The sequence below is a fragment of the Loxodonta africana genome, chromosome 3 (assembly GCF_030014295.1).
Source record: "Loxodonta africana isolate mLoxAfr1 chromosome 3, mLoxAfr1.hap2, whole genome shotgun sequence".
NCBI lineage: Eukaryota > Metazoa > Chordata > Mammalia > Proboscidea > Elephantidae > Loxodonta > Loxodonta africana.
This window is the reverse complement of record NC_087344.1, coordinates 198,194,579-198,221,529: the sequence shown is the minus strand read 5'-3', so window position 1 is coordinate 198,221,529 and position 26,951 is coordinate 198,194,579. Positions and strand designations below refer to the sequence as shown.

Genomic DNA, 26,951 nt, shown 5'->3' with positions numbered 1-26,951 from the left:
TGACACGTTGCTTACAATCTGGCAGTACAACTCTAAATGCCTCATAGATACTACTTCGTTTCATCTTCGAAACAACTCTAAAGTACTATTACATTGGAATTATCTTAGAAAAGAAGGGAGCTACGAAGATAACTTGCCCAACGTCTCACAACTAATAAAGTGAGACAGCCGGGATTCAAACAGAATCTGAATGGTAAATTCATGCTTTTAACTGTCACACTATACAACCTCTAAGGAGAAAGAGGATTTTCTGCATCTCCTTGTGTGTGTGTGTTTGTGCAAGAGAAACAGAGAGAAGGGGAGAGAAAGAAAGGAGAAACACATTTTTCTTACTTTATTCAGAAATATAGACACAACTGATGTCCTTATATCGGACTCACTTTGCAGAAATGAGTTCACAAGCCCACAGAAACAAAGGAAGAAAATGTATAGGAGAGGTGGGTGAGGAACTTTACAGAATGAATAAACACTTCATTTTTAAAACCATTATTACTTTTTTTTCTGTCTTGGGCATTTCAACCCAAATGAGAAATTTCTTAGAAATAATTTTAACTAGTGTCCACTCAAAAATAAACTCTGGAAAGATATTACGGTGCAATAGAGGCATGCCTCTAACTTCTAGAGACTTTTCTTTTAACTGAATGCCCCCAAAAATCGAAGTGACAGGTTGGCTTCATGGTTCTCCTTATAAAATAAATTTCATATTAGATTAGCACATAAAGTTAAGCATGTTATATTCTCAGCTTTTATTTTTGGTCTGCCACTTAGATTTAACTCAGGGATAGAATACTACAAGAGCAAAAGAAACGGTATCCTCTATAAAATGCACTTTACAAGCTACCAACGATGGTAACTAAATTAAGGAGTGTCTATCAAATGAAAATGAAGCTTTATTAAATTATCAACATGGGACACAGTTCTAACTTGCTGTCCCCTAAGACCCGCTCCAAGTACTTCAGTCTTTTCTATCTGAGGAAATTGCACTCATCCTTAAATGCCTACCTCACAGACTCCAGCTATTTGAAATCAAACAGAGCTGACTTTTATTCCTGGTTCTATTGCTTGGGCTCTATTAGTTTCAACTTTGTTATCTTCATCTGTAAAATGAAGGAAAGATACGTTTGAGAGGCAGAAATGAAATACAACCCCAGAGAAAACTACTGCGATAGTCCGGATGAGAGAAGATAATGGCTTAGAGTGGTGGAGGAGGTAGATTCTGAAAATGGGCCTACTGGATTCGAGAATGGATTGAATGTGGGTGAGAGGTAAAGACAGGAATCTAGGAAAGATGAATCCAAGGGGTGGTGCCATCTACTGAGATAGGGAAACACTAGGAAGCAGCAGAGTTGGGGATATGTTCAGGGAATGCAGAGAATCAATACTTCACGTTTGGTCATATTAAATATGAAACGTCTATTAGACATCCAAGTAGAAATGCTGATTAGACAGCAGAATGTAGTAATCTGGAGTTGAGGGAGATACTGGAGATAAAGATAAAACTTCCAAGATCATGACCACACATATTAAGTTATGATCCCCTGGATAATATGAAAGAGATCCCCTAGAGAGAAAATAAACAGAAAAGAAAAGAAGTCAGGAAAGTGAGCCCTGAACACTCATTAGGGTATTCTGATGGTTAAGATTGTGGGTCAGCTTGCCTGGGCCATTATTCTCAGTGTTTATATGTGATCACTCCCATGATGGGATCTGCTGTGAGTAATCAATCAGTTGAAAGGGAGTTTACTCGGGCGTGTAGCCTACATCCAAATATAAGTGGACGTTCTGGCTTTTGCCCACTCTGGATCCTGAAGCTGTCTCCTGTTCATCCAACCTGCCAGTCTTGGGTTTGCCAGCACCGCAGCTACGTGAATCAGGCAAAACCTTGTGGTCTTGCCTGCCGATCTTGGGATTCCTCAATCTTTACAGCCTGTGAGCAAGAGCCCTGCTCTCCAACCTGCCGATCTTGGGTTCGCCAGCCCCTGCAGCTACGTGAATTAGGAGAAGCCTCTATCCTGATCCACAGACATGGGATGTTCCAGCCTCTACAATTGTGTGAGCTATTTCCTTGATAAAAATCTCTCTCTCTCTCTCATTCTCTGTGTGTGTATATATATATATACATTTTACTGGTTTTGCTTCTCTAGAGAACCCAGCCTAAGACAGGTATTAAAATGCATTTCTACTGATTTACACAGGTTTCAAGAGATACAATACCATTACTTTTTAATTCAAAAAATACATCATAGTACTGAAGTCATTCCTGAAGTTCACCCTTCAGACAAAGGTTAGACAGGCCCATAAAACAAAACGAGACTAAACTGGCACAGCAGCTCAGGGGCAAGGATGAGAAGGCAGGAGGGGACAAGAAAGCTGGTAACGGGGAAGCCAAGATCAAGAATGAAGACAGTGTTGACAGGTTGTGGGGTTGGTAACCAGCGTCACAAAGCAATGTGTGTATTGTTTACTGAGAAACTAATTTGCTCTGTAAACCTTCATCTAAAGTACAAAATAAAAAGAATCATATTAAAAAAGGGCAATTGAGAGAGAAAAGGTCTGTATTATGCTCCAAAATCTGAGGTCTTTCCTAATGTCTCATTTATACTACTGCATTTGCCCAGATTTAAGGAAGCATAACTGTAGTGTATTTAATATAAACACTGAATCCTGGCTTCAGAAGCTCAAGCCTCCTGTCCCCTATCCAGGTAAGGCCCCTCCCCCAACTCCAAAGGCCTTGACCAGGGCACCAAAAAAAAAAAAAAAACCCCAAAACAGTCCAGTCGATTCTGACTCATAGCGACCCTACAGGACAGGGTAGAACTGCCCCATAGGGTTTCCAAGGAGCAGGTGATAGATTCAAACTGCTGACCTCTTGGTTAGCAACCTGAGCTCTTTCTTAACCACTTCGCCACCAGGGCTCCAGATGAACAGGAAGTCCTATTTCTTGGTCTCTCCCCGTTTTACCCTGTGCAAACTATTTCACCTTCCCGTGCATACATTTCCTCATCCTTACGATGAAGATAATTCAACCAGCCTTTCTCAAACCCCCTCAAATGACAGTCAAGGGTCCTCTGTCTACTAAATAGCATATGCAAACATATTATTATAATATTTTAAGACATAAATCAAGCATTTCCTAAAATGCTATTCGATAATCATCTACCTTCCAAGGCTTGGAAAATGGATCAGTGCAGGTAAGACAGCTGATAAGTTAAATTTTGATATCCAGGCCTAGTCTGTGAACCACTGAGGTCTGCAAAGGTTGACAAGGCCACATGTACTCATTGACATATTGTGTTAAGTGTGCACAACAAGCGTACTTGAGATGTGAACAAGAATAATGTACCTATGATGCTTATTTTGAGGCAGATATAACCACCTGCACGTCACAAAAATAGTGCCGTTTTTCCCATTAATTCTGGAAGGTGTGCGTATTAATGGTAAGCAGCACTGAATCGGAGAGTTAGACTAGAATTTCTATCTTGACAACCACAGTCTGAAAAAGTTGAATGAAGATCTGCCCAGGAAATGATGGTGGAACTCGAAGTACACCCATAGACTAATGCATCCACATCAAAAAGAAATAAATTCAGTAATAATCGACCAACATCAAATAGAACATCAGGATTTAATATGAATGAAAGCAAGTTCTTATTTTCCCTCCTTTTCTGGTCTCCCTCCTCCCGGTTCATCTACGCCCACTGCCCTTGAGTGGATTCCAACTCATAGCGACCCTACAGGACAGAGGAGAACTGCCCCATAAGGTTTCCAAGGAGGAGCTGGTGGATTCGAACTGCTGATCTTTTGGTTAGCAGTCAGCCATAGCTCTTAACCACTCCACCACCAGGGTTTCTGCCCCTTCATATACAGCCCCAAAATTGGTAAGTAAATCTCTTAGAGCCTTTGAAAAACAGTCCTGGTGCTGAGCCATTAAACACTGAATCTTGTAGGCAGCACTGCCTATGAAGTCTTTTTTAATCCCAGCTCAATGAGCCAACTGACTAACAGGGAAGGAATAGACAAGTGCCCTCAGTTTCCTGCAAACCCTTCAGTCCACACCCAGTGAATTTCACCTAAAAGTCTGGAAACTAAAAGCACTACATCATGACATATACAAACTACCATAATCACTACTGCCTGACTTCAGATTTCATAAAGCATGTACGAATAAATATACCACAGCGTGGGACCAAGCTCGATAAAATCTTCAGATAAAATCTTCTGGAAACCGTATGTTCAGCACATGTGCGCCCTCAGCCCTACAAACCCATCCTTCTGTTTGGCCAAGTGAGGGGAAACCCAGAAATTTCAACCCTCTCCCGTTGAAGGTATTAAAACAAACAAAAATGTGGCAAATAGGTTCTGTCCCACTCTCACGCCCCCCACAGCTATCTCCTGTCCTTGTCAGGGCTCTCAGAATTTTTTTCCTCATCCATTCAAGACACCCCAACTTGCTCCCACCCGAAAGTTCCAACGACCGCTCGTCCCCACTGAAGGGTTCCGCCACCGCAGCTTGACATAAGTGCCCCTAGTAACTCCCTCCACGAGGCCCTGGTTTGAGACCCTTAAGGCTCCTGTCCCCCATCCGGGTGAGGCTCCTCCAACTCCAACCGCCTTGACAACCCCACCTGGCTCCAGACACTGCCCCAAGCCTGATTCTCCCCCAGCACCCCCGTCCATTTGGGGCGCCCTCTTCTCATCCCCAGCCCAGCCGCACTCCTGCCGGGTCGCCGAGGGTGGGATGGGTCTGCGTGGCGCACAAGGCTGGGCGTGGGTGAGGCGGACTCCTGGAGCGCGCCAGGCTGTCGTCGCTGTGCTCGTACGTGCGCCGCGTGTCCGCGTCTGCGCGCGTGCCCGTGGGGGCGTGTGTGGCGGGGCCGGGCCCTCCGCCCGCCCCGGGTCCCGGGCCCCGCCGTTCCCCTCCAGGGTGGCGGGGAAGGAGGCAGCGATGGGGCTGGGAGCCTCTCACCTCCCTCGGCGAGGATGCAGGTCCGCCCGGCTCCGGCTCCCACGGCGCGGCCACTCATAGGCGTCCGGCGCCTGCTCCGAATATATACCCTCACCCGGGGGGCCGGGGCGGCGGGGCGGCGGGGCGGGCCGGGAGCTGGGCCGAGCGGAGCGCCGGCCCCGGCCACCCCGCCCCTCTGTCCCCGCGACGAGTGGCTGCCGGCTCCGGGAAGGGCCGCCACCGCCCGCCCCCGACACGTCAGCGCCCGGAGCGCCGGCGACAAGGCGGGCGCTGAGAGGGGCTCGGGGCGGGGCGGGGCATCTGCACGTCACTCATTCTCTGGCCCAATGGGGATGGGGTGGGCGTCCTGTCAGCGAGGGGGCGGGGGCATGACCCCTGCGTCCTGGAGGGTGGGGCCCGAGTCCACGCGGACCCGATGCCTGGCCGGCTTCTAAGCTTTCTAACGTCATGGGTTGTGCCACGAGGGGAGAGCCCGCGGCTCTTACCCGTGCCCTCGGTGTGGCGCCTCGGAGGCGCACCCTTTTCCAGAAGCAGACCGAGGAGTTGGGCGGGGAGCCGTGTCATCAGGCTGGCGGATTTCCGACCGCCCCCGCGATTGGGACAGAGCAGCCTTTTTCCCTGCAGAGAGTGCTCCCGGGCGGGCCTGGCGCGCCCTCTGACCTTAGGCTAGTTGTTTCGCCCCGATTTTGTCACCTGCCTGGCGGGACTCTCTCCGTCTTTCTGTTGAGTGGTATTTTAGGTCCCAAAGGGATGAAGGCCGGCCCGTTTACTTTTGCACAAATAAGCAGGGAGAGAGAGGAAACGCAAGCAAAGGCGTTAGGTAGCCTGAGGCACTGAAAAGTGGCCCAGTGATGTTGAACCCAGGGTCCGCTTTGTGTGACTGTGGCTTAACCTCCTTGGGCTTCAGTACTCTGCACGAAAATGCTGTTTGAACCGGACGACCTCCAAGAATGCCGGAGCGCCGTTTAGAGTTGTCTGTTGTATCCCTTCCTGTTACATAGTCTTGTGTGGGTGTGGACACGCAGATTATATGTTCAGCACTGTGCCTTTAGAAGCTGTGTTTACATTTAAAGTTGCACTACACTTTCCTTGGCATGGTTTTTACGAGAAGGCCTATATAATGGAATACCAAAAACACCTAGATTTTACATAGTAGCAATTGTTTAAAAAAAAGGTCAGGCATTTAGGTGCTTTTCTTCTTGACTGCAAGGGCCTTTTCGTTTCCTTTATCTATTGCAAAATCACCCACGCCTTCAAGTAACAACAGAAAAATTTACACTGGTAGGCTTACATTTAGGAGATTGAATATTCTCCATCTTCCACGATCCCAGAACTTCATTCACTCATTTAGGAGATGGAGCGTGGGGTACGAGGACAGAATTCCAGCTTCTTTAGCTTGTGATCTGGGGCAAGTTAATTAACTCCTGTGCATCAGTTTTCTCACCTATCAAATACAGACAGTAATAAGAATACAGTTACAGTTGTAAGGATTAAATCAATATTAGTAAAATACATACAGCTGAGTAAACACTGAATTTTAGGTATTATTATTGAGTGCTTACTCTGTCAGGCACAGTTCTAGGTCCTGCATACCTTAGTATGCTTTATCATCATCTGCAATGCCTTTGGCTGTTTGAATTCCAGATACCATAAGGAACACTTCTCTCAAATCTTTCTTGAACCTGAGAAACCCAAAATCACTCCTATTAAGGTTCACCAGGTCCCACTCAAAAAGACCTAGAAGCCTACCCACAATGATTTTATATATATATATGGAAACCCTGGTGGCATAGTGGTAAGTGCTACCGCTGCTAACCAAGAGGTCGGCAGTTCGAATCCGCCAGGCGCTCCTTGGAAATTCTATTAGGCAGTTCTACCCTGTCCTATATGGTCGCTATGAGTCGGAATCGACTCGACAGCAGTGGGTTTTATATATATATATATATATGGCTGAATATAGAATTGTAAACTTTAATAATACAAACAAGGAAGAGAGTTTAAGACAGTTGCTTTCTAAAAATATACTGTTACTCTTCTACACTTGTACTCCCTGAGTAAAAAAAAAACATATATATATAGTTGTTGTTGTTAGGTGGCCTCAAGTCAATTCTGACTCATAGTGACCCCAAGTACAACAAAAAGAAACACGGCCCAGTCCTGTGCCATCCACACACATGCTGTTATGCTTAAGCCCATTGTTGCAGCCACTGTGTCAGTCCATGTCGTTGATGGTCTTCATTTTCACTGACCCTCTACTTTACCAAGCATGATGTCCTTCACCAGCGATTGATCCTTCCTGATAACATGTACAAAGTTTGTGAGATGAAGTCTCGTCATCTTGGCTTCTAAGAGCATTCTGGTCATACTTCTTCCAGGACAGACTGGTTCGTTCTTTTGACCACCCATGGTGTACTTGATATTCTCCAACACCACAATTCAAAGGCATCAATTCTTCTGAGTTCCTTATTCATCCTCCAGGATATGAGATGATTGAAAACACCATGGATTGGATCAGGCACACCCTAGTCTTCAAGGTGACATCTTTGCTTTAAAAAAAAAAAAAAAATTGCTTTTGAACACTTTAAAAAGGTCTTTTGCAGCAGAGTTGCCCAATGCAATGCGTCTTTCTGTTTCTTGACTGCTGCCCATGGGTGTTGATTGTGGATCCAAGTAAAAAGAAATCCTTGACAGCTTCAATCTTTTCTCTGTTTATCATGATGTTGCTTATTGGTCCACTTGTGAGGATTTTTGTTTTCTTTATATTGAAGTGTAACCTATACTGGAGGCTGTGGTCTTTGGTCTTCATCAGAAAGTGCCTCAAGTCCTCTTCCTCTCAGCAAGCAATGTGTCATATGCATATCAAAGATTGTTAACGAGTCTTCCTCTAATCCTGATGCCCCGTTCTTCTTCATAGAGTCCAGCTTCCAGGATTATTTGCTCAGCATGCAGACTGAATAAGTATGGTGCAAGGATACACCTTGATGTACACCTTTCCTGAGTGTAAACCATGCAGTATCTCCTTGTTCTGTTCAAACGATGGCCTCTTGGTCTATGTACATACAGCTCATGAGCACAATTTGGTGTTCTGGAATTCTCATTCTTCGCAATGTTATCCATAATTTATTATGATCCACGCAGTCAAATGCCTTTGCGTAGTCAATAAAACACAGGTAAACATCTTCCTGGTATTCTCTGCTTTCACCCAGGATCTATCTGACCTCAGCAATGATATCCCTGGATCCACAGCCTCTTCTGAATCCTGCTTGAATTTCTCGAAGTTCCCTGTTGATATACTGCTACAGCTGGTTTTGAGAAATCTTCAACAAAATTTTACTTGCATGTGATATTAATAATATTGTTCGATAATTTCCACATTCTGTTGGATCACCTTTCTTGAGAATAGGCATAAAAATGGATCTCTTCCAGTCGGTTGGCTAGGTAGCTGTCTTCCAAAATTCTTAGCACAGAAGAGTAAATACTTCCAGCACTGCATCCATTTGTTGAAACATCTCAATTGGTATTCCGTCAGTTCCTGCAGCCTTGTTTTTCAGCAATGCCTTCAGTGCAGCTTGAATTTCTTTCTTCAGTACCACCAGTTCCTGATCATATGCTACCTCCTGAAATAGTTGAACGTCAACCAATGCTTTTTGCTAGTTCAACTCTACGTATTCCTTCCATCTTCTTTTGATGCTTCCTCTGTCATTTAATATTTTCTCTGTAGAATCCTTCAGTATTGCAACTCGAGGCTTGAATTTTTTCTTCAGTTCTTTCAGCTTGAGAAATGCCTAGTGTGTTTTTCCCTTTTGGTTTTCTATTTCCAGGTCTTTGCACATGTCATTATAATACTTCACTGTGTCCTCTCAAGCCACCCTTTGAAATCTTCTGTTCAGCTCTCGGGCTTCATCATTTCTTCCTTTCACTTTAGCCAATCGACATTCAAGAGCAAGTTTCAGAGTCTCTTCTGACATCCATTTTGGTCTTTTCTTTCCTGTCTTTTTAATGACCTTTTGCTTTCTTCATGTATGATGTCCTTGATATCATTCCACAACTCGTCTGGTTTTTGGTCACTAGTGTTCAGTGTTTCAAATCTATTCTTGAGATGGTCTCTAAATTCAGGTGGAATATACTCAAGGTCATACTTTGGCTCTCATGGACTTGTTCTAATTTTCTTCAGTTTCAACTTGAACTTGCATATGAGCAATTGATGGTCTGTTCCACAGCTGGCCCCTGGCCTTGTTCTGACTGATGATATTGAGCTTTTCCATTGTCTCTTTCCACAGATGTAGTCAATTTGATTCCTGGGTATTCCATCTGGTGAGGTCCACATGTGTAGTCGCCGTTTATGTTGGTGAAAAAAGGTATTTGCAATGAAGACACCATTTGTCTTCCAAAATTCTGTCATGGGATCTCCAGCATTGTTTCTATCACCAAAGCCATATTTTCCAACTACTGATCCCTCTTCTTTGTTTCCAACTTTCACATTCCCTTCACCAGTAATTATTAATGCAGCCCAACTGCATGTTCGATCAATTTCAGACTGCAGAAGTTGGTAAAAATCTTCTGTTTCTTCATCTTTGGCCTTTAGTGGTTGGTGCGTAATTTAAATAATAGACGTATTAACTGGTCTTCCTTGTAGACGTATGGATATTATTCTATCACTGACAGTGTCGTATTTCAGGATAGATCTTGAAATGTTCTTTTTGGTGATGAATGCAACGCCATTCCTCTTCAAGTTGTCATTCTCGGCATAGTAGACCATATGATTTTCTGATTCAGAATGGCCAATACCAGTCCAGTTCAGTTCACTGATGCTTAGGATATTGATGTTTATGCGTTTGTTTCATTTCTGACAATTTCCAGTTTTCCTAGATTCATATTTCGTGCACTCCACATTCCAATTATTAATGGACGTTTACAGCTGTTTCTTCTCATTTTGAGACGTGCCACATTAGCAAGTGAAGTTCCCGAAAGCTTGACTCCATCCATATCATTAAGGTCAACTCTACTTTGAGGAGGCAGCTTTTCCTCGGTCGTCTTTTGAGTGCCTTCCAACCTGGGGGGCTCATCTTTCTGGCACTGTATCAGACAATGTTCTGCTCTATTCATAAGTTTTTCACTGACCAATTCTTTTCAGAAGTGGACTGCCAGGTCCTTCTTCCTATCTATACATAAATATGTATACATATATAGGTATAGATATGATATAAAGTTTTAAAAAAATTAGAAACAGGAGTCCAAGGTTCAAAATCATAGTTCTATCCTTACAAGCTGTGTAACTTTGGGTAAGTCATTTAACCTCTGTAAGCCCCAATTTCCTTCTTTATGAGTGTAGTAAAAATTAAATGAGAAAGAATATACTATAATGTGTGGAATATTATAGGCATTCTATAAATCTTAGATGGATAAATGAATAAGGAGCAAAATCATTAATAAAGTGTCCTTTAAAAGCTTTCCAAAAGCCATCCAAGATACAGCAATTGGTCTCTATTCATCTGAAACAATAGAGGAAGAAGAGAGTCAGGAATAGGAGGAGGATACAGAATGCATGGCTTATTGCCTCCATGAACAACTGCTTCCTTTGCCATGAGACCAGAAGAACTAGATGGTGCTCGGGTACCATTACTGAACATTTTGATGGAAGACTCCATAGAAGAATCTCAATCAAAAGAGGGAAAATGCAGAACAGAATTTCAAATTCTCATGGACTGTAGAGTTTCTGGAGCCATAGGGGGTGAATGAACCCCTGAAACTATTTCCCTGAGATAATTTTTAAACCCTGAATGAAAAATATCCCCCGAAGTCTTCTTAAAACCAAAAAATAGTTTAGCTTAACTAGTTAAAAAAGGTCTCCTTTGAGCATTATGCTCTTTTAAGAACTATCTATATGGCATCAAATTGACAATAACAACTTGAAAGACTAGATAGGAACCTCAGGGGGCAGTGAGTTTATATTAATGAGGGAGGAACAACCCAGAAGAGGAGGGTGAGAATGATCGCCCAACTCAACAAATGTAATCACTGTCACTAAATTGTACATGTAGAAACCATCGAGTGGTGTGTTTTGCTGTGTATATTCTCAACAACAAAATAAATAAAATTTAAAGAAAAAAAAAATTTTTTAAAAGATAAACTGTATTAGATCACATTGACAACAGCAACTTGAAAGTTTAGATAGGAAGCTTAGAGGGGCAGTGAGTTATTTCTGTTAATGAGGGAGGAACAATTCAGAAAAGGAGGGTGGGAATGGTTGCACAACTCAAAGAATGTAATTAATTTTACTGAATTGTAAAGGAGAAATTGTTGAATTGGTGTTATTTTTTGCTGTGTATATTCTTAACAACAACTACAACAAAAATAAATTTAAAAAAAAGAAAAAGAGTCCTTCAAAGAAAAAAGTAGAACTGGGGTCCAGCACAAGTGTTTCTAATGAACTATTATAAAATCAAATTTTGACTTTTACTATTTTTGCTTGGTTTGTTTTCCTTTTTTTTTTTTTTTTCTGCTTACTTTTAGGGGCAAGAAGGAGCCCTGGTGGCACAGTGGTTATGAGCTAGGCTGCAGTTCGAGTCTACCAGCCACTGCTTGGGAACCCTATGGGGCAGTTCTACTCTGTTCTATTGGGCCGCTATGAGTAGGAATCAACTCAATGGCAATGGTTTTGGGGTTTGTTTGTTTTTTTTTAGGGGCGAGAAGAATAGACCTTTAATTTTACCTTGGCAACTAAATATCTAGAAGCTTCTTACACTGAAGAGTTATTCCTGTCCTCACAAAATATTTATTATACACATGCTCGTTTAAGAGCTACTGGTGGAAAGCAAGGTAAAGGTACTCTACCCATGATTTTTAACAGTATGCTGTAGGTATCAGCCAGTGACAAGAGAAACCATAAGATGCTCAAGAATTCAAGAAGAATAATAAGTAAAACTACCACTAACTGGCTTTACTCTTCAAAAATGTCCATGTCAAGAAAGACAAAGAATGGTTGAGAAACCGTTCCAGATTAAAGAAAACTAAAGGCATGGGACAAGGAAATGTAGCATGAGATCCTGGACTGGAGCCTAGAGCAGAAAAAAGAAACAGCGTAGTTACAGAGGACACTACTGGAGCAATTACCAAAATTTGAATATGGATTTTGTATTAGATAATAGCCTTGTATCGTTCATTTTTTTTTTTTTTAATAATTATACTGTGGTTAGGTAAGAGTGTCTCTGTTCTTAGGAAATACGTACTGTAATATTTAGGGGCGAAGGGATATAATGTCTGCAATGTATTTTTAAATGGTTCAGAAAAAACATATGTCTATACACTCTCATACAGAGAGAGTGAGATTGAGGCAGAGAGAAAGGAATTCAGGAGACAAAAATAATAATAAAAGAATTTGGATGAAGGGTATATGGAACTTCTTAATAGTATTCTGCAATTGCTTGGTAAGGTTGAAATGAATTAAAAAAAAAAAAATACAACTAATGGAGTTCTTCATTGCCAGTCCAAACACAAAAGAAAATCTTTAACCAGGGAACTCACAGCTCTGGAAGAAGAAGACTGGGTGTGTGACAGTCAACAGAGTCGTTCGCCTGCCCCACGTCACATGCTCTCTGGCACCCTGTCAGAATGCCACATCACCACCTGGCGAGCTGTAAATGCCACCAGAATGCTGCTGTTTATGGTGGCAGCTGTGCCTCTTTGGGACCGGAATAATGCTATTGTTGTTGTGTGCCACGAAATCGACTCCAACTCATAGCTAGCCTATAGCACAGAGAGTAAAACAGCCCCAAAAGGTTTCCCGGGCTGTAATTTTTATAGAGGAACCCTGGTGGTGCAGTGGTTAAGCACTTAGCTGCTAACCAAAAGGATGGCAGTTCAAATCTACCAGCTGTTCCCTGGAAACCCTATGGGGCAGTTCTGCTCTGTCCTACAGGATCACTATGAGTTGGAATCGACCCAACAGTAATGAGTTTGGGCTTCTTTTTTTTTTATCTTTACAGGAGCAGATCACCAAGTCTTTTCTCTTGCAAAGCCCTGGTGGATTCTAACTGCCCACCTTGCGGTTAGCAGCTGGGCACTTTAATCACAGTGCCACCAGGGCTCCTATGATGATAACAGGGAAGTGTTTTCCTCTAGTTTGCAACTTGCCAGTAGAAAACGGTAAGGTTTAGATGAGGAGCACAGGAACTTGCTTAGAGTGGGGATTTATGTCTATATGGATGTCCCTGGGGTTGAACTATCCCCTTAAGAGCAAACTGCCATGTGTTCAGCATTCAATCAAGAACAAATAGATGTTTGTTCAAAATGTGTTTGTTGGGTCATCCTGTAATAGATCTTGTGATAAGCACCATGGGGAATCAAATGATAGAGTCTGTATCATCAAGAAATTTATAGTACAATCATTGAGATGGAAGAGATGGTATCTGCTCAAGGCAGAGGGCCATAAGTGCCAGAGTAAATGCACAAATCAGGATTTCAAAGCTCAGAGGAGGAAGAGAATAAAAGTGGGACTTTGGCAAAAATCAAGCCAATAGTATTTGAGAAAGAGGTGGGAGGTGAGAAGAGCCTCACTCCTCACAAGAGGCTGCCCCTCATGGCTCAGCCTGGGTGATGGGGCATTTATAAGCTCCTTATGTTCTCCCACTGGCAACACTATCACCTTTTCCAACTCCTGTTGCTTCCTAAAAATAAAAAGCAAAACAAAACAAACAAGGAATTTGTACTTGGGTAGAGAATTTAGGAAGTAAGTATTTGGTATTAAGCTGTGGAATTTCAAGCATGAATAAGGGAATATTTACCAAAGAGCATGTATTTTTAGTAGTATTTTATGATTCCAGCTTGGTTTAAAAAAAAGATAAATATCTAGTAGGGAGGGAGACAGATTGTGTCTCTTAGGGAGAGGAGAAAGAGAAGCTGTGAGATTGGAAAAAATTACCTAAATTCCCCACACTTCAATTTCATTACCTACAAAATTGAGATAATAATACAATTTCCAGAGTTGGAAAGAAAATTAAAAGAGAAAGGGCCTAGCACAGAGTAGCCATTCAATAAATATTAGGTGAATAAACGAATGAGAGAGGAAAAGGAAAGAAGGGAAACGGAATAGTCCTCTGTGAAAAATATAGACCCCTGCTGGGATTTCAGCAGAGATACTTTGAATGGGCCAACCTTGTGAAAAAATTCAAACATTTAGAAGGATATGCAACAGTAGGTTTTATATTTTGTCTTTCAGGGACAATGGGATTATAGTAATTTTTGTATTCTTTTGGCTGCTTCTTTGGTTATTTTTCAAATCTGCTCAAATGAAAGTTGTTTTATAATTAGGAAAACACATTTTTAATTTCGGAAAAGGAGATCTGTTACTTCACTAAAAGAGCCTACTTGTTTTCCGGGCAGTTGTGTCAGATACGTGGCAGTCTGTCCCTACTTTCTTGCCCAGTACAACCAATAATGATTCACCCAGCTTTTGTAAACAGTGGGCTGGTCTGAGCAAGGCCACGCCAGAGGAGTACTCCCTTTATTGTCCTGAATGTAATGCTGTCCTTGACTAGTCCACTGAACTTCTAAAAGCTCCCGGAGAGCCTGGCTGGGTTCAAGGCAAGGCCTGCACATTCGTGAGATGACTGTTTCCAAGAGCCTGCAAACAAATGGGCAGGGGAGGGAGTACGTTGCTGACATTCCCTCGGACAGTTTCCTAGGACATGAGTACTTCATTCTCCTGGGAGATTATCCTGACTTAACAGCTCACCACCCCTCCCACACTCTAAATTTTCTGTAGCGCAGGATGTGTTTTGAAATCTTGTGAAATAATGAATACTCCCTGTTATAGGACACCTTTTTTTTTTTTTTTATTTTTTCACTCTGTGTTTTCCACAACCTCTCCAGGCACATGCAATTCTTCAGAGGGAAAGCTGGAAAGCTGTCGGAGGATCCTTGAGCATCTACAGTGTGCCAGATGATGGGGCAAGATACAAAACTGAATAGAAGTACAGTCCTCCAAAAATGCTTGTCATCTATAAGCCAGAAGAACCAGTTGCCGTAGAATCGATTTGACTCATGGTGACACCATGTGTGTCAGAGTAGGGCTGTGCTCCATAAGGTTTTCCATGGCTGATTTTTTGGAAGTAGATTGTCAGGCCTTTTTTCTGAGGTACCCCTGGGTGGACTGGAACCTCCAACCCAGCTGAGCGAGTTAACTGCTTACATTTCTACAGTCCATAAATAACAGAATGGAGCGAACCAGAGAGAAAGTGGTTAACAGAGTGTTGGTGTGCAATAATTACAGAGATACACAGTCTCAGGACTCCAAATTGACGTAGAGTTCTATGGTGTGGAGGTGTGAACTTTAAATTCTCCTCCAGTGATGTTGGCTAGAGATTATCTGAGTCATCTCCTTAATCCGTAGATAAGAAAACAAAATTTCCCCAAAGTGAAGGGGTTTACTTAAAACAGAACAAGTGGGTTAAGAAGCAGAAGCAAGATTAGAAGCCGGATGTTTATTGCAATATAACAAGGATTTTCTGGAGGTAACGGTATAAAAATAATACACTCATTTAAAACCTCAGCCACCATAATAGATGTTTCCAAAGCATTTTCTTCTCTTAAAGCTAGATGGCTTTAACTACCACTGCGAGTTAAAAAAAAAAAAAAAAAACCATTGCCATCGAGTCAGGGGTCAAATATTTAAGGCTCACCCTCTGAAGGTCACCTGACTGGATTTTTCTGATCCAAGCAGCCCCCTAGTGATGCTGTCTCCAGGGGAAATTATTTGGAAACTTTGCCTAGAATCACATCTGACCTAAACTGCAATCAGAATTGCGACATGTTTTTCCTAAACTTTCCTCTTCACCCCTCTGTCTGTTGTTCAGCCACTCCTCAATGCCTGGCTGGATGACCGTCCATAATATGGTTTCTCAGAGCCACTGGAAATGCTGTATGTTCACACCTATTGTGCACTGTATCTCTTATGCTTCTCAACTTAGTATGAATGGGATCGATCACAAGTTATTTTTGTTGGTGGTATCTCCTAACCTATTCCTTTTTATGAATCTGTAAGAGATAAAATTTGCTTTATATTTTCCGGGTAGTATCTGTTTAAATGGAAACCCTGATGGTGTAGTGGTTAAGTGCTACGGCTGCTAACCGAAAGTTTGCCAGTTTGAATCTACCAGGTGCTCCTTGGAAACTATGGAGCAGTTCTACTCTGTCCTATAGTGTCATTATGAGTCGGAATTGACTTGACAGCAATGGATTTGGTTTGGTTTTACTGGTGTCTGTTTAAATAAGGAAAAGATAAAAACAGAATGTCAGCACCAAGAAATCTCAGGCACAGGAAGATGTTCCTTAACAGTTTTTGTTCCAGGCTCCACATCTCCACTTGGCCTATGTTACTTAATGTTGATGGAAGACAGGCACACTGCAGCAATAAAAGTCCCTGGCAGTGCCAGCTGGCTTAGCATCAAAATTGAACTACAGATGTGTGGTCTTAAAACTTACTTGGGTTCTCAGAGCTTGTGGGTAATTTCCCATGCCCCCCAACAGTATTCATTTATTCCTTTAAGTTGTTTTTGGCTACTTAACATAATAGATGAGAACACAGACTCTGAAGCCACACAGCATGAGTTTGAATCCTGGTTCTGCTCTTACAAGTGAATGACCTTAGAACAGTTAACTGACATATCTATGCCTCATTTCTCCACCTGTAAAATGAGGATAATAACAGGACCGACCTCCTAGGGTTACTGGAAGGATTAAATAAATCAATGTTATCAAAGTGCTTAGAGCAGTGCCTGGCACAGAGTAAGAGGTTGGTATAAGTTTCTGTTTAAAAAATAATATTTGCTAAGTTTCAGGCCTTGAGAATACAGTGGTGTGGTGAATTGACTCTAATGTGACCCCCATGATAAGTTGATCCCACATGATCTCCACCTCCTGGTATTCCCACCATTGTGTTATCTCCTTCCCTAGAGTGTGGGCAGGACCCGTGAATTGCTTCTGACCAACAGAATATGGCAAAAGTGATGGGCTATCGCTCTTGTGATTATATAACAAAGGTAACAGGATGTCACTCTCATGATTACATTACATTATATAAGACTCTGTCTTGCCAGATGACTAGCTCTCACTCTCCTGCTGGCCTTGAGGAAGCAAGCTGCCTTGTTGCAAACTGCCTGTGGAGGGGGCCACATGGCAAGGAACTGTGGAAAGCATTTAGGAGCTGACTGAAGCCTCCAGCTTCCAGTCAACAAAACAAAGCAAGCAAATAAAAGCTAAAGCTCTCAGTCCTATAACCATAAGGAAATCAATTCTGCCAACAATCTGAGAGAATGTGGAAATGGATTCTTCTTCAGTAGAGCCTCCAGTTAAGAATGCAGCCCAGCTGATGCCTTGATTAACTCATTTAATCTTCATAGCAACCCTAGGAATTAGGTCCTATCATTATCTCGATTTACAGGTGGAGAAATGAAGCACAGATACATCAATTAACTTGCCCAAGGTCCTCCAGCTTGTAAGCGCAGGGCCAGAATTCAAACTCATGCTGTCTGGCTTCAGAGTCCACTGATTGCAGTGTGGCAGAGCTCGGAGCAGAGAACCCAGATAAGCACTGGGCCAATACCTTGATGGGAGTCTTGTGAGAGTCGCTGCTCCCAGATTCCTGAACCCACACAAACTGTGAGATAATAAATGTGTGTTCAGATGCTACGTTTTTGGTAATTTGTTATGCAGCAATAGATAAATAATAAAGGTGTTGAGTAAAAGAGATCCTTACTTTCATTTGTGGAGTTGGTGGTCCAATGGATAAGATAAACAGGCCTGGAACAAGTTATTGCAAGTACGAATAGGTCTAGAAAAAAGGATTCAAATGGTATGATGCCAGGTTCACAATCACCCCTTTAATTATCTACTGGCTTTCTGGTGAACACCAGTTAATAATGCAGCCCATCTGGTACCTGGATTAACTCATTTAATCCTCACAGCAACCCTAGGATGTAGGTCCTATTATCATCCCCATTTTACAGGCAGAGAAATGAGGCACAGACACATCAATTAACTTGCCCTGTGTCATTCAGCTTGTAAGTGCAAAGATTGTAATACCAGAAAGATGTTCACATGTGTTTTATTGCCTATGCAAAAGCATCCAACTGTGTGGATCATGACAAATTACAGATAACATTGCCAAGAATGGGAAGTCCAGAAACTTAATTATGCCCAGGAGGAACCTGTATATAGATCAGGAGGCAGTCGTTTGAACAGAACAGGGGGATACTGCATGGTTTAAAATCAGGAAAGGTGTGCATCAGGGATATATCTTTTCACCATATTTATTCAGACTGTATGCTGAGCATGTAATCCTAGAAGCTGGACTATGTGAAGAACACAGCATCAGGATTAGAGGAAGACTCGTTGACAACCTGCAATATGCAGATAACACAACCTTGCTTGCTGAAAGTGAAGAGGACTTGAACCACTTACTGATGAAGACCAAAGACCACAGCCTCCAGTATAGATTACACCTCAACATAAAGAAAACAAAAATCCTCACTATTGGACCAATAAGTAACATCATGATAAACAGAGAAAAGACTGAAGTTGTCAAGGATTTTGTTTTACTTGGATCCACAATCAACACCCATGGAAGCAGCAGTCCAGAAATCAAATGAGAGAGGCAGGGCCAAGATGACGGAGTAGTCAGGCACTTCCTGTGGTCCCTCTTAGAGCAAAGACCCAAAAAACAAGTTGGCCAATTGTATATGACAATTTAGGAGCCCTGAACATCAAAAGAAAACTTGAGGAATTAGACTGAGTGGCAGAGGGAGAGAGAGACAGTTCAGAAGCAGCAAGGAGTTGCCAGACCTGACCTGGCAGGAACTGCCACCTTGCAGGCCGGGATCAGCTGGTGCCAGTGGTGAGGTAAACAGTGGTGTTTGGGACACATTTTCCATATCTAGAGTGACCAAGCAGCAGAAAGTCTGCTCACACCTCCAGAATCAGCAAAAATCAGTGCTCATTCAGCAAAAGATAAGTACATTCGTCTAACCTGCCACATGGATCAAAAAACACCCCTTTGAGAAAAACCTCTCTCCCATTTACCTGACCCCTCACTGCTCTGCACCAGGTTCCGAGTTGGCTTTAGTGATAGCCACATTCCCTGGGCTGGAAGTAGGACCTTCTGCGCATCCTGAGCCTTTCTCCTGGCCTTGGAGACGGAACAAATAAACAAACATGGGAAAAATATAATCTGCTAGCTCCCCAAGCCAGGAGCTCAGGGAAGAAACGGCTCCTTTGCCTAGGCACAGGCATAAGGGGCGCGTGGACTTTGACCTGTGCAGGCCCATTGCAATGGCATAGACTTTCATTAGCACAGTACAACAAGGTATACACCTGAAGTCTAACTTCAACTGTTTCAGCTTTATGGTGAAGAAGTGGGTTCGTGACATTTGATACCACTCCGTCTATTAAGCAGGGTCCTCGCCTACCCACATCAGTGCCTGAAGACTGGTGGCTCCACCCATGCCATCTGGCCAACAGTGGCAGGGGCCCAAGAATATGTGGTGCCTCCCTGTTCCTACAGCCAACAGCTTTGGGTGCCCATAGTCTGGCTGCAAAACCCACCCACTTACATGCTCTAGGGAACAGGGACACGCTTTACTCACAGACACCCAAGGGCGGTTGTCAGCCCCCTGCCTTGCTCAGCACATGACCCCCTACTGCAGCCAGATACCTGTGCCTACACTAATCATCCCTGCTTGTCTAGGACTGTAAGTGAGAGCTGGTACCATGCACTTGGTGACTGACTACCTGTATACCTGAGCTGAATCCATACAAGGAAAGTAAATGGACTTCTGGGCTCACACTTAGTAACAGCTCTAACCACCTGGTGACAGGACATTAGAGCTTCAAAGGTGCCAATAATCAAACTAGCTCACTCGAGCAGCCTATTTCGGCATGTCAAAACAAAACAAGAAGCTAGGACACAGTAAGCAAACATAAAATAAATAACCACAATAACTTATTGATGGCTCAGAGACAACAGTCAACATCAAGTCACATAAAGAAGCAGACTATGATGGCTTCAGCAAGCTCCCAAAACAAAGAATCAAGAAATCTTCCAGATGAAGATAACTTCATGGAATTATGGGAGGTAGAATTCAAAAGATTAATATACAAAACACTTCAAAAGATCAGAAGGAAATCAGACAAAATGCAGAACAAGCCAAGCAGCGCACAGACAAAGCATTAGAGGAACTTAAGGAGATTAGAGAAGAGCATAATGACAAATTTAATAGGTTGCAAGAACCCATAGACAGCAAACACAAATTCAGAAGATTAACAATAAAATTTCAGAATTAGAGAACTCAACAGAAAGTCATACGAGCAGAATTGAGGCCATGGAAGTCAGAATTAGTGAGATTGAAGATAAAGCGCTTGACACCTACATAGTTGAGGTAAAATCAGATAAAAGAATTTTAAAAAATGAAGAAATCCTAAGAATTATGTGGGATTCTATCAAGAGGAATAACCTATGAGTGACTGGAGTACGAGAATGGGGGAGATAACAGAAAATACAGAGAGAATTGTTGAAGATTTGTTGTCAGAAAACTTCCCTGATACTGTGAAAGATGAGAAGAGATCTATGCAAGATGCTCACCAAACCCCACACAAGGTAGATCCCAAAAGAAAGTAACCAAGACATATTGTAACCAAACTTGCCCAAACCAAAGACAAAGCGAGAATTTTAAGAGCAGCTAAGGATAAATGAAAAGTCACCTACAAAGGAGAGTCAATAAGACTAAGTTCGAACTACTCAGCAGAAACCATGCAGGCAAGAAGGCAATGGGATAATATATATAAAGCCTTGAGGGATAAAAATTGCCAGCCAAGAATTATATATCCAGCAAAACTGTCTCTCAGCTATGATAGTTAAGTTAGGGCATTCCCAGATAAACAGAATTTTAGGGATTTTGCAAAAACCAAACCAAAATTATGAGAAATACTAAAGGGAGTTTTTGTTAGAAAACCAATAGCATCGGATAACAACCCAAGGATAGAACACAGGACAGAGCAATCAGATATCAACCCAGATAGGGAAATCACAAAAATAAACCAAAGCTAACACACTCAAAACAGGGAAACAGACATCATTATGTAAAAGATGACAACATTAAAACAAAAAACAGGGACTAAAAAGTGTAGACATAGATCTTTCATATGGAAAGGAAGTAAAGGTAATATAAAGAAATAAAAGACTGGTTTACACTTGGAAAAATAGGGGTAAATATTAAGCTAACCACAAAGGAAACTAACAATCCTACAACCAAAATAAAACTCAAGAAAAATGTAAAGACTCAGCAAACACAAAATCAACAACAATGAAAAAGATGAAAAGAAAATACATACAGAAAAAGAACTCAGCACAGAAAATTAAGTGGAACAAAGAAACTGTCAACAACACACAAACAACAACAAAAAAAAAGACATCAAAATGACAGCACTCATACCTATCCATAATTACACTGAAAGTAAATGGACTAAATGCACTAATCAAGAGACAGGAAGTGGCAGAATGGATTAAAAAACAAAAAAAAACACGATCCGTCTTTATGCTGCCTACAAGAGATACAACTTGGACTTAAAGACACAAACTAAAACTCAAAGGATGGAAAAAATATTTCAAGCAAACAGCAATCAAAAAAGAGCAGGAGTGGCAATATTAATTTCTGACAAAGTAGACTTTAAAGTTAAATCCACCACAAAGGATAAGGAAGGACACTATATAATGATCAAAGGGTCAATACACCAGAAGGACATAACAATAATAAATATTTACACACCCAATGACAGGGCTCCAAAGTACATAAAACAAACTCTAATAGCATTGAAAAGAGAAATAAACAGCTCCACAATAATAGTAGGAGACTTCAACAGACCACTTTCAGTGAAGGACAGAACATCCAGAAAGAAGCTCAATAAAGACACGGGAGATCTAAATGCCACAACCAACCAACTTGACCTCATAGACATATACAGACACCACCCAACAGCAGCCAAGTATACTTTCTTTTCCAATGCACATGGAACATTCTCTAGAATAGACTGCATATTAGGCCATAAAGCAAGCCTTAACAGAACCCAAAACATTGAAATATTACAAAGCATCTTTTCTGGCCACAGAACTATAAAAATAGAAATCAATAACAGAAAAAGCAAAGAAAAAAAATCAAACACATGGAAACTGAAAAACACCTTGCTCAAAAACTACTGGGTTATAGAAAAAATTAAGGACAGAATAAAGATATTCACAGAATCAAATGAGAATGAAAACAGATCCTGCTAGAATCTTTGGGACACTGCAAAAGCTGTGCTCAGAGGTCAATTTATTGCAATAAATGCACACGTCCAAAAAGAAGAAAGGGCCAAAATCAAAGAATTAACCCTACAACTCAAATAAATAGAAAGACAGCAGCAAAAGAAGTGCATGGGCACCAGAAGAAAGGAAATTAATAAAAATTAGAGGAGAATTAAATGAAATAGAGAATAGAGAAACAATTGAAAGTTAACAAGACCAAAAGCTGGTTCTTTGAAAAGATGAACAAGATTGATAAACCTCTGGCCAAACTGACAAAATAAAACAAGAGGGAATCAAAAAACCTGAATAAGAAATGAGTTGGGTGATATCACAACAGACCCAACTGAAATTAAAAGAATCATAACAGAATACCATGAAAAATTGTACTGTAACAAATTTGAAAACCTAGAGGAAATGGACAAATTTCCAGAAACACACTACCTACCTAAACTAACACAAACAGAGGTAGAACAACTAAATAAACCTGTAACAAAAGAAGAGATTGAAAAAGTAATTTAAAAACTCCCAACAAAAAAACCCTCTGGCCCTGATAGCTTCACTGGAGAATTCTACTAAACTTTCAGAGAAAAGTTAACACCACTACTACCAAAGGTATTTCCCAGCATAGAAAAGGATGGAATACTTTCCATACTCATGCTATGCTATGAAGCCAGCATATCCCTGATACCAAAACCAGGTAAAGGCACCACAAAAAAAGAAAACTGCAGACCAATATCCCTCATGAACTTAGACACAAAAATTCTCAACAAAATTCTAGCCAATGGAATTCAACAATATATCAAAAAAATAATTCATCATGACCAGGTGGGATCCCTACCAGGTATGCGAGGATGGTTCAACAATTGAAAAACAATCAATGTAATCCATCACATAAATAAAACAAGACAAGAACCACATGATCTTAACAATTGATGCAGAGAAGGCATTTGACAAAGTTCCATACCCATTCATGATAAAAACTCTCAGCAAAATAGGAACAGAAGGAAAACTTCTCCACATAAGAAAGGGCATTTATACAAAGCCAGCCAACATCATCCTAAATGGAGGGCCCTGAAAGCATTCCCCTTGAGAATGGGAACCAGACAAGGTTGTCCTTTATCACCACTCTTATTCAACATTGTGCTGGAGGTCCTAGCCAGAACAATTAGGCTAGAGAAAGAAATCAAGGACATCCAAATTGGTAAGGAAGAAGTGAAAGTATCTCTAACTGCAGATAATATGAAAACCCTGAAGAATCCACAAGTACTGGAACTGAAGGATTTCAGCAAAGTATCAGGATACAAGATAAAGATGTAAAAATCATTTGGAATCCACTACACCAACAGCGAGAACGTCGAAGAGGAAATCACCAAATCACTGTCATTTACAATAGCCCCAAGAAGATAAAATTTTTAGGAATAAATCTAAACAGAGACATAAAAGACCTATACAAAGAAAACTACAAGACACAACTGCAAGAAACCAAAAGAGACCTACATATAAGTGGAAAAACATACCTTGCCCATGGATAGGGAAGACTCAACATTGAGAAAACGTCTATTCTACCCAAAGCGATCTATAGATACAATGCAATCTCAATCCAAATTCCAGTGGCATTTTGGGTCTGTCAGACTAGTAAGTCTGGGTTTTATGTTTATTTTTGTGTGTGTGAATTTTATTTTACAGTTTTCTCCAGCTCCGTCTAGGACCCTCTATTGTGATCTGTGTCAGAATAGTCGGTGGTGGTAGCTGGACACCATCAAGTAGTGCAGGATTCAGTCTGTGGAGGTTGTGGTACTTGTGGTCCATTAGCCCTCTGGACTAATCTTTCCCTTGTATCTTTGGTTTTCTTCATTCTCCCTTGCTCCAGACAGGGTGGGACCAGTGGAGTATCTTAGATGGCCACTCACAAGCTTTTAAGACCCCAGACGCTACTTACCAAAGTAGGATATAGAATATTTTCTTTATAAGCTATGTTACGCCAGTTGAGCTAGATGTCCCTTGAGACCATGGTCCCCAGCCCTCAGCCCAGTAATTTGGTCCATTAGGGAGTTTGGATGTGCCTATGAAGCTTCCATGACCTTGCCTTGGTCAAGCCGTGCTGGCTTCTCCAGTGTTGCATACTGTCTTACCCCTCACCAAAGTTACCACTTACCTATTGTCTATTTAGTACTTTTCCCTCACCACTTCTCCTCTTCCTGGTAACCATCAAAGATTGTTTCTTTTTGTGTGTAAACCTTTGCATGAGTTTTCATAATAGTGGCCTCATACAATATTTGTCCTTTTGTGATTGACTTATTACACTCAGCACAATGCCCTCTAGATTCATCCATGTTATGAGATGTTTCGCAGATTCATCTTTGTTCTTTAGCATTGCATAGTATTCCATTGTGTGTATATACTATAGTTTGTTTATCCATTCATCTGTTGATGGGCACTTAGGTTGTTTCCATCTTTTTGCTATTATGAATAATGCTGCAATGAACATGGGTGTGCATATTTCTATTCATGTGATCACTTATTTCTCGAGGATATATTCCCAGGAGTGGGATCGCTAGATCCTATGATATTTCTATTTCTAGCTTTTTAAGGAAGCACCATATCATTTTCCAAAATGGTTGTACCATTTGGCTTTCCCACCAGCAGTGCATAGGAGTTCCAATCTCCCCAAAACCTCTCAAACGTTGTTATTTTCTTTTTTTGTGCCAGTAATGTCAGGGTGAGATGGTATCTCATTGTACTTTTGATTTGCATTTCTCTAATGGCTAGTAATCACGGTGTCTCTTAGCCACCTGAATATCTTCTTTGGTGAAGTGTCTGTTCATATCCTTTGCCTACTTTTTTAATTGGATTACTTGTCTTTTTGTTGTAGAGGTGTTAGATTTTCCTATAGATTTTAGAGATTAGACCTTTGTCAGATTTGTCATCGCAACAAAATTTTTCCCAGCCTGCAGGTTGTCTTTTTACTCTTTTGGTGAAGTCTTTTGATGAGCATAAGTGTTTAATTTTTTAAAAGATCCCAGTTATCTAGCTTATCTTCTGGTGTTTGTATGTTGTTAGTTATGGTTTGTATCCTGTTATGCCTTGTATTAGGGCCTCTAGCATTGACTCTATTTTTTCTTCTATGATCTTTAAAGTTTTTTGTTTAATATTTAGGTGTTTGATTCATTTTGAATTAGTTTTTGTGTATGGTGTGAGGTATGGGTCCTGTCTCATTTTTTGCAGATGGACATCCAGTTTTGCCAGCACCATTGGTTAAAAAGACGATCTTTTCCCCCATTTAATGGAATTTGGGCCTTTGTCAAATATCAGGTGACCATAGATGGATGGATTTACATCTGGGATCTCAATTCTGGTCCATTGGTCAATGCGTTTGTTGTACAAGTACCAGGTTGTTTTGACTACCATAGCTGTATAGTAGGTTCTGAGGTCAGGCAGTACGAATCCTCCTACTTTATTCTTCTTCTTCAGTAGTGCTTTACTTATCCAGGGCTTCTTCCCTTCCTGTGTAAAGTTAATGATTAGTTTTTCCATCTTATTAAAGAATGCAAACATATTAAAATTTGGAATATACAAAAGGAATAAAGAGAGAGGAAGGGAGGGGTGAGAGAGGGAAGAAGAATGGGAGCGAGGGGGGAGAGGAATGAGGGAGGGAGGGACCAAAAAAAAAAAAGAAGGGAGGAGAAGAGAGGGGAGGAGTGGAAAGAAGAAAATCACCATCATGGACCAGCCACCATACTCAATTTCTATTAACATGTTGGTATATTTCATTTCAGACTAAAGACTCTGAGTACTTTTAAAAAGAGTGTTTGTTATCATTTGCAGTGTTTCTCCCCAAGGATGGGAAATGGGAGGAACAGCGCCTTCTCTTCTGAAATTCTGACTTCATATATCATGCCACACCCTGCCCTAACTGACCTCATTTCCCACCCACGAGGTTTAGAAAACACATTCTGGAGTTTGATTATGAGTCAGTGACCTGTCTGGCATTTCACTGAAGTAACTTCTGTCTAGGTTTGCCTTGGTCATAAGGCTTTTTAAAAAAGATAATGTGGATTCTTCTCTTGACATGAAAAGAGTAAATTCCATTTCATTGTATTCCCAGCAGTTATAATGAATTGATGATAAAATATACAGACCACCTGTTATGAACTGAATTGTGTCCCCCCGCAAATGTGTGTCAACTTGGCTAGGCCTTGATTCCCAGTACTGTGTGATTGCCTACCATTTTGTCTTCTGATGTGATTTTCCCATGTGTTGTAAATCCTACCTCCATGACGTTAATGAGGTGGCATTAGCGGCAGTTATGTCAATGAGGCAGGGCTCAATCTACAAGATTAGGTCGCGTCTTAAGTCAATCTCTTTTGAGATATAAAAGAGAGAAGCCAGCAAAGAGAAAGGGAACCTCATACCACTAAAACAGAAGAGCCAGGAGTATAGCATGTTCTTTGGATCTGAGGTCCCTGCACTGAGAAGCTCCTCAGCCAGGGAAGACTGATGACAAGGACCTTCCTCTAGAGCTGACAGAGAGAGAAAGCCTTCCGCTGACAGAGAGAGAAAGCCTTCCACTGACAGAGAGAGAAAGCCTTCCTTCCCCTGGAGCTGGCACCCTGAATTTGGACTTTTAGCCTACTTAGACTGTGAGAGGATAAA

The 26,951-nt window shown here is 41.4% G+C and overlaps 1 protein-coding gene across 6 annotated transcripts in view; it reads right to left on the bottom strand.

Moving 5' to 3' along the window:
* UAP1 (UDP-N-acetylglucosamine pyrophosphorylase 1) overlaps positions 1-26,951 on the bottom strand; it is a 64,266-nt gene that overhangs the window by 29,227 nt on the left and 8,088 nt on the right. For 2 of the 6 annotated variants that reach the window (XM_064282879.1, XM_010594915.2), the window contains exon 2: positions 6,258-6,410. In XM_064282879.1, coding sequence (XP_064138949.1) covers positions 6,258-6,305 — 48 coding nt within the window. In that variant the 5' untranslated portion in view covers positions 6,306-6,410. Of the gene's footprint in view, positions 1-1,002; positions 4,846-4,966; positions 5,092-6,257; positions 6,411-26,951 lie in introns of those variants that run through there. The other 4 variants (XM_064282880.1, XM_010594916.3, XM_064282882.1 and 1 more) reach the window with 4 other exon arrangements.